At 34.2% G+C, this 8,380-nt stretch overlaps 1 protein-coding gene across 1 annotated transcript; it reads left to right on the top strand.

The window, feature by feature from the left end:
- Window positions 1–39: 39 nt before the first annotated feature.
- psmf1 (proteasome inhibitor subunit 1) lies at window positions 40–7,403 on the top strand. Its single transcript, XM_051111408.1, has 7 exons — window positions 40–405; window positions 665–817; window positions 931–1,013; window positions 2,016–2,204; window positions 6,377–6,430; window positions 6,705–6,863; window positions 6,955–7,403. Exons 1-7 carry the CDS (start codon window positions 277–279, stop codon window positions 7,004–7,006), a joined length of 819 nt encoding a protein of 272 aa, XP_050967365.1. The 5' UTR covers window positions 40–276; the 3' UTR covers window positions 7,007–7,403.
- The last annotated feature ends 977 nt before the right edge of the window (window positions 7,404–8,380 follow it).

Genomic DNA, 8,380 nt, shown 5'->3' with positions numbered 1-8,380 from the left:
ACCGGAATGAACGTTCAGTCAGTTGTTTCCAGTCGGGAACATTTGTGGTCGGACCGCTGCAGCATGACAAACAAAATTAGAAATAAACATTTATGAAATTCAAGTTTTAAGAAAAACTATAGACCTGCCAAAACACACGTAATATTACAGTTTAAACTAAATATTTAGTGTGGCAGCGTCCATACACCATGCATTCAGAGTGAAGTCGCTGTTTATTTTCACACGGCCAGCGGTTTGTTTTGGTTTCATTTCTTCTGAATATCACTGTGTTTAAAGATGGCAGGACTGGAGCTGCTCTTTAACTGCGTATCAAACTCTATAACCTGTTCTCAAGATGCTCTGATTTGTTTTGTACACTGGGAAATAGTAAAAAGTGGCTATAAATGTCTGGGCGTTGGAGATGAGGTATGTGAATGATAACTTTGAATGTTTATACGTGATAATCTGTTACAAAACCTAGCAGGCATGTTTGCTTATTTAAATGTCATACAAAAAGACGGTTAAGTTACACTTAATTCTGATTGTCATTGCATTATATATACATTTTTTATATTATATAAAACATCAAGCCAGCAGGCATCTACAGCAAATGCTGTACTAGTTTGTTTTGGTGCAAAGCATCACAAACATTTGTCTGATTTGAAATGATCGATATTCCACACAGCCTAAAGATGGAGAGAAGAAGTCTGAACTGCTTCCACCCAGCTGGAATGAAAGCAAGGAGCTGTATGCACTCAGATACAGATCAAATGATGACAAGTCAAACCTACTGCTCAAAGCCTTCACAGTGGATACAACCCTGATCTTCAATCTAATGGTAATTGAGTGAATTTCATGCAGTTCAGTCATTACTGCACAGCCTGTCATCACAGATGACAGAGTCATGTCAGACTTGATGTTTTTGACACTTTTTTTCCCACATCTTTGCAGGACTCCATGACTGAAAAAGTAACTGATCTCACAGTTACCGTCAGTGAGTATGTTGATGAAGCCAATCTGCAGACATTTGAAAGGTTTGTGAATTTATTTGGTGCAGTTTTAATGTTTTTTATGCTCTCCATTTTTACCTCGTCACTGAAAATTACGAATATGCTTTTATACCGTTTTCTGGCCTCTTTTTGACCTTTAAGACCAGACTCATGTTAATGGTGTGCTGTATGTCGCAAATTTATGTTCTTTTATTATAGGATGCATTTTTAACAACCCAGTCATGGGGTAGCGGGGAAGAATTACAACAATTATATGCATGTAATATGCAAAATATACCTAACAATGTTTATTTAGATTCATAAAATGAACATCAACATGTATACAATTGCATAAAAATTTGGAAATGTTTATATTTTTGAACGACTAAAATAGTTTTTATTTGCCAAGCATGACCTAAATTGATCAAAAACATTTATAATGTTACACATTTCATCTGAGAGTCTTCAGTGTTGGAAATCACTTACATCATGACATTTTTATAAAAGTTATTAATTTTTCTATAGTGTCCCATACACCAATATATATATATATATATACATAAAAATATATTTGTTAAAATATGTTTATGTACATATATTTTTTGCTAATATATTTTGGCCATATATAAATATGTTTTTAAAAAGCATTTAAAAAATATATTTTGACCTCTTTATATTTAAGTTCAATGCATTTTCTTGCCACAGAAATGCATTTAGGTATGTGATGGTTGAATCTAAATATATTTACTTTTTTAAATATATATTTAAATAAGCTTCACTGTTTGCAACATATATTTTGCATACATTTCAAATCTATTTTGGAAATAAAATATAAAATATATTTTTTTCCCATATGGGGTTCTGGGCATATTCAAGGTTTCTTTCAAATAAATGCTTAATGCCAAAATATGGGATGGATTTAATATCATGCATGTTTTCTAGTTGTTATAAATTTGAAGACATAACAATAAAATCTTTAAAAACATGTATAGATACATTACAAAAGAAATGTGTGCATTTTCTAACATATCTATTTTGCTCTTTCAGTGTGTTTAAGAACACAGATGAGCTATCAGCCAAGTTAAAGTCCTCACTGCTGCCTACTAAAAAGGAGGAGCGTCAAGGAAAGAAAGAAAAGAAGACAGAAAGTGAAAGACCCTCAAACTTAAGGGACCCTGACAGCGATCCTCTCCTGATCCCAACCAGAGGCCCTCCAAGGAGACACCCACCTGACTGGTAAACTTTCAGTGTCTCATTGCTTTCCTCATGCGAATTATACATTGATTTCAGGGCTGTTGACTTTTTAAGGGAATTTCTGGGTAATTTTGAGATGCAGTCTGTGGAGATTTGTATTGCCCTAACAGCACTAGAGCAGCCAGCTGTTGCTATGGTTACTGCCTCAGGTGATCCCAACTTCTGTTCGCAAACATCTGTTTGATGACAGGTGAAGGTACACTGAATAATTTGCAATTTCACTTTTGTGACCCGTGCTGTTTAAAAAGAGAATATTAAATAAGCATCTTATTTAGACAGGTCAGTGTTTATGTTTTCATGATCTGTACGTCTATAATTAAAGAAAAGCTAAAGTAAAAAGTGAAAAATATACAGTTAGTATGATGAAATAAGATTGGATAATTACCTGCAGAATTAAACTTTTCCACAATAGAGTGCATTAGTGCCCATCAGTGTGTTATTTTGTCCAATTATTTTTCCCATAACTTTGATTTAAAAAAAAAAAAAAAAAAAAAAGCATTGTTAAAAGCCATGAACCAAACCAACCAGCTATGAGGTGAATCGCAACATTACAAGCTTAATTTGAAGAAAAAAAGTAGTTGAAATCAGGCAAAAAGACAAAGGTACAAGACTGTGTACTTATTGCTTTAGTGAGGGAAAGAACTACAATCGCATGAAGCATTGCAAATGCATAATTACATATTTTTTAAGATTGTTTTAAGGTTTAATATGCATATACATATAAATATTTATACACTCATATAAGCATTCAGTGAAGGGAGACTAACCTGATTACATAATTACATACATAATCACGATTCATAGGTAATGTACTTTTTCACCACAAATGCTGCTATTAAATGATTATTTTAAAAAATAAGTTGAAATAATGCAAATAGATGCGTTCAACAAAAGCATGTCAGTTAAAAGAGAAGTCCACTTCCAAAACAAAGATTCACATACAATGTACTCACCCCCTTGTCATCCAAGATGTTCATGTCTTTCTTTCTTCAGTCATAAAGAAATAGTTTTTTGAGGAAAACATTTCAGCATTTTTCTCCATGTAATGGACTGATATGGTACCCTGATTTTGAACTTCCAAAATGCAGTTTAAATGTGGCTTCAAACGATCCCAAATGCAGTTGTAAATGATCCCAGCCAAGGAAGAAGGGTCTTGTATAGCGAAACGATCATTATGAAGTTTTTACTTTTGGATCCTAACATTTCATGAAAGAAAAACGCACATTTAAAGAAAGTGATATTTATTTATATCTATGTATTAGTTATTTGTTAGGAATGTAATATAAATACTATTAAGGTGACCCTGGACCACAAAACCAGTCATAAGGGTTATTTTTTTTAAACTGAGATTTATACATCATCTGAAAGCTGAATAAATAAGCTTTCCATTGATTTATGTTTGTTATGATAGGACAGTATTTGGCAGAGATACAACTATTTGAAAATCTGGAATCTGAGGGCGCAAAAAAATTTCAATATTGAGAAAATCGCCTTTGAAGTTGTCCAAATGAAGTTCTTAGCAATGCATATTACTAATCAGAAATTAAGTTTTGATATATTTATGGTGGGAAATTTACAAAATATCTTCATGGAACATGATCTTAATATTCTAATGATTTTTGGCATAAAAGAAAAGTCAATAATTTTGACCCATACAGTGTATTTTTGGCTCTTGCTGCAAATATACCAGTGCTACTTAAGACTGGTTTTGTGGTCCAGGGTCACATTTAATTGTTAGATGTTATAATATTTAAATGTGCAATTATTAGAACTAACACTTTAATTAAACTAAAGCTGTGATCTGATCTGAGAACAGCAAACTAGCACGATAAAACGTCTTTGTGCTGCATTGCCTCCATGTTTGTGAAGTTAGGGTTCATCTGTAAATGAAGGTGTTTATGTGTGAAGGACGTTATGGGCTGCTTTGGGACTTCCAGGGCGAGTTTTGTGCGTGTGTGTGTTATGTAGGTGTCAGCTCATGTCCTCGGTCTTATTTAATATTTACCAGCATGAGTCCTGCGAGAGCTCTGACTGCTGCGCTGTCTATTTTTTGAAGCACTGAGGGTTTTGTGTGTCTGGCGGCAGACTGTGGACTGAGAGACTTTGCTGGAAGCGCCAGCATCGCTTCCATCAAAAACAACCAGTTTGGGGATTTAGTGAAGTCTGTTTGGTTGAAACCCACTCAAACTGTATATTTACTAGGAAGGAGCCGTGGGAGATGCCAGCGTGCGTTCTGACCTGAGTCTCTCACCTTTACTTCCTGTTTTCTCTGCAGTCTCTATCAATAAAAATGAGATAGAATAGCAGGAAAGTAGAGAAAAGAGAGGGGAGAGACTGCACAGTGGTGTCCTTAAGGTCATGGCAGAAACTCAGAGATGGATTGAGGTGTTTGTCTTCCACTTCCCCTTCCTGGGTTCACGGTGACCCCTATCAGATTCTTTATGATGTCAGCGATTTATTGACCTGCTGTTGCTGCGGGCGTGATGTAATTCAGTCAAACGTGCTCTGCTGCCAGCTGCTGTCTCGAGCTGAAGCCAAAGAGTCTGTAGACTTTTAAAACACTGAGCTGAGTCATACTGGCATGGATGTGGAGATTCAAAGATTTGTCACTTATATACTAAAAAAATAACAATCAATCCAGTTAACAAAAATAAAATATTATTGATGTTGTTTAAAAAAATTGTGTTTGGCTTTTTGCATTATTCTGTCATTTTATGGCATTGAATAATGCCAAATGCTGTATTATATGCGTGTGTGTATGTATATGTATATGTGTGTGTGTATATATATACGCATTCAAAAGTATGTGGTCATGAAAGCTAAAAATTCAGCTTTATTTTCAGAAATAAAATAGATTTTAACATTTATAAAAAAATTAACATTGTAATAATATTTCACAATATTACAGATTTTACTGTATTTGTAATTAAATATATGCAGACTTGGTGAGCATAAGAAACTACTTTTAAAAACATAGAAAAAAAAAACAAAAACGTCTTACCGACCCCAAACTTTGAACAGTAGTTATTAGTTATATATATATATACAGTTGAGGTCAAAAGTTTATATATAAAATGCATGTTATTTTTTTATTTAGTACTGACCTGAATAAGATATTTCACATAAAAAATGTTTACATATAGTCCACAAGACAAATTAATAGATGCATTTATAAAAATGACCACTTTCAAAAGTTTACATACACTTGATTCTTAATACTGTGTTGTCACCTGAATGATCTACAGCTGTGTTTATATTTTTATTATTATTTTTATTATATTTTTTTTGTTTAGTGATTGTTGTTCATGAGTTCCTGTCGTGAACAGTTAAACTGCCTGCTGTTCTTCAGAAAAATCTTTCAGGTCCCACAAATTATTTGGTTTTTGTGGTAAAACTTGGTAAATGTAACTTATTTTGTCTTCTGGGGAACATGTAAGTGTCTTCTGTAGCTTCTGAAGGGCAGTACTAAATTAATAAAATATGATATTTAGGCAAAATAAGAAAAATGTACACATCTTCATTCTGTTCAAAAGTTTTCACCCCCCGGCTGTTAATGCATAGTTTTTCCTTCTGAAGCATCAGTGAGTGTTTGAAACTTCTGTAATAGCTGCGTATGAGTCCCTCAGTTGTCCTCGGTGTGAAAAAATGCTTCTGAAAATCACACAGTCACTGTTGGAAAGGGTTCAAATACACAAAAATCCTGCAAAAACCAAGGAATTTGTGGGACCTAAAGGATTTTTCTGAAGAACAGCAGGCAGTTTAACTGTTCAGAACAAACAAGGGACTCATGAACAACTATAAAAAACAAAAAAAAAAAAAACAGCTGTGGATCAAAGAATCAAGTGTATGTAAACTTTTTGAACGGATCATTTTTAAAAATGTAACTATTATTTTCTCTTGTGGACTTTATGTAAACATCTTTTATGTGAAATATCTTGTTCAGGTCAGTACTAAATAAAAACATAACATGGGTTTTGTATGATCCCTCTTAATTTGTGAAAATAATGAACATTTTGCAGAATCTGCATCACGTTCAACTAACCAGAAAATGAAATTTTGAAAATATTAAATGCAAAAGTAAAAATGTAAGACTTATTCTCATACAGTGTAACAGAACGCTTCTGCAATGACTTTTTGTGTTTTTTTCTCTTTAGGCCTGACCCAATGGCTCCATTTGCCGCAGGCGGTGCCGATCTGGACCCTTTCGGGTGAGAAATCCCATCAATTATTTGTAAAAACAGTCATCTGCAAATGCATCATGCATGTTGACCTGTAGTTTACAGATGTTTCTTGGTGATGCACCTAGTTTTCTTGGACCCCCCTTATGTAGAATAAAACAGCTTTGAAGGCACACTTGGTTTGCCTTTTTTAGAATAACAGATATCAAAGAGCATTTAAGAACTCAAATGAATAAGTACACCTTCAAGGAACGACCGCGCTCACTTAATTATTAATCGTTCTTGTTCTTGGTTCTTTCTCCAGGGGAAGAGCAGGAGGGATGATCGTCGATCCATTACGTGCCGGGTTTCCTCGCTCAGGGTTTGACCCCTCCTCTGGTATTCCTGGAGTCCTTCCCCCCGGCGCTGTGCCTCCTGGTGCCCGCTTTGACCCCTTTGGGCCGGTTGGGCGACACAGACCTGGGTAAGAGCTTTAATGGGATTATTTGCAGCCATTGCCTCATTTGACATCATATCCTCACCTCTGATGCCATTTGTTTTGCTCTACTTTTCAGGCCAGATCCAGATCACATGCCTCCGCCAGGATATGACGACATGTTCATGTAGATGCACTAACATCCAATAGTTTTCACTGGGCAGCAGTGATATGCACTTTGTGTCTGATTAAACTGGGTTGTGGTGATACATAATTGCTCTTAATAATTCTGTTATAGAATTATTATTAAAACAATAACATAATTGGTTTTCATTCTGATATTGACAAAAAAAATCACTGATAATTCCATTTTTTCTATTTGCTCTTTTTTTTGCTACCAACTCTGCATTGCTAAATTAAATTAATTAGTTTTTATTCTATCCCATTTTTCTGATGTGATTGATATTTTTCTGATATTAAAGACATTGTTAAAATGCTAGTCTTATTTCTGCTAAATTAAACAGTCAAATTTAATTCAGGTTTGCTGTTACTTTTCTTACCGACATATAATAAAACGTTTGAAAACAACCCATGAATTTTATTGAAAGAGGGACCCCAGCCATATACTATTACATATTATAGTTATTTGTAATATTTTTGATATTTAAAAATCTGTCAACTTTTGATATTTTTATTAAGTTGGCTTGAATGAGACAACTTACTGATATCCTATTTAAGCCTCTTATTATTCTTTTTAGACTAAAGTTCTGAATGTTGCTTCTCCTAGAGCTTTCAAACTACATCCACCAAACAGACTTAAAAATCCCATAGACTTACAATGACGGAATGTTCAAATGAGCCAACACTATTCAAACTGCAACTGTCAAAACTCCCAGAACTTCTTGAGAATCAAAAAAAAATCAAGCTTCCCTTCTATTTATGCTAGCAACAGACTAGAAACATGCTCATGCTAGCAATCAGGTTAACAACAAGTTTGTAACATGCTAATCATGCTAACAACATGCTAATCACGTTAGCAAGACGTTAGTAAACTTGCTAATCATGCTACCAACATGCTAGTAACATGCTAATCATGCTACCAACATGTTAATCATGCTAACAACATGCTGATCATGTTAACAATATGTTAGTAACTTGGTAATCATGCTAGAAACATGTTAATCATGATAACAACATACTAGTAACATGCTAATCATGCTAACAGCATGCTAATAACTTGTTAACCATGTTAACAACATGCTAGTAACAAGCTACTCATGCTAACAACATGGTAGTAACATGGTAATAATGCTAACAACATGCTAATCACGTTAGCAAGATGCTAGTAAACTTGCTAATCATGCTACCAACATGCTAGTAACATGCTAATCATGCTACCAACATGTTAATCGTGCTAACAACATGCTAATCATGCTAGCAATATGTTAGTAACTTGCTAATCATGTTAGAAACATGTTAATCAAGCTAGAAGCATGTTAACAACATGCTAGTAACATGCTACTTATGCTAACAACATGTTAGTAACATGCCGATCATGTTACCAA

Source organism: Labeo rohita, chromosome 6 (genome assembly GCF_022985175.1).
Source record: "Labeo rohita strain BAU-BD-2019 chromosome 6, IGBB_LRoh.1.0, whole genome shotgun sequence".
In the NCBI taxonomy this organism is placed as follows: domain Eukaryota; kingdom Metazoa; phylum Chordata; class Actinopteri; order Cypriniformes; family Cyprinidae; genus Labeo; species Labeo rohita.
Note: the sequence above shows the minus strand (reverse complement) of the source record. Positions and strands in the feature narration are given on the sequence as shown.

What these genes read in the sequence shown, in the direction of transcription:
- psmf1 (XM_051111408.1), top strand. Translation starts at nt 277, where the DNA reads ATGGCAGGACTGGAGCTGCTCTTTAACTGCGTATCAAACTCTATAACC. An exon ending in GTCTGGGCGTTGGAGATGAG is followed by an intron (nt 406 to 664) that starts GTATGTGAATGA and finishes TATTCCACACAG; the next exon opens with CCTAAAGATGGAGAGAAGAA. An exon ending in GTTGGGCGACACAGACCTGG is followed by an intron (nt 6,864 to 6,954) that starts GTAAGAGCTTTA and finishes TCTACTTTTCAG; the next exon opens with GCCAGATCCAGATCACATGC.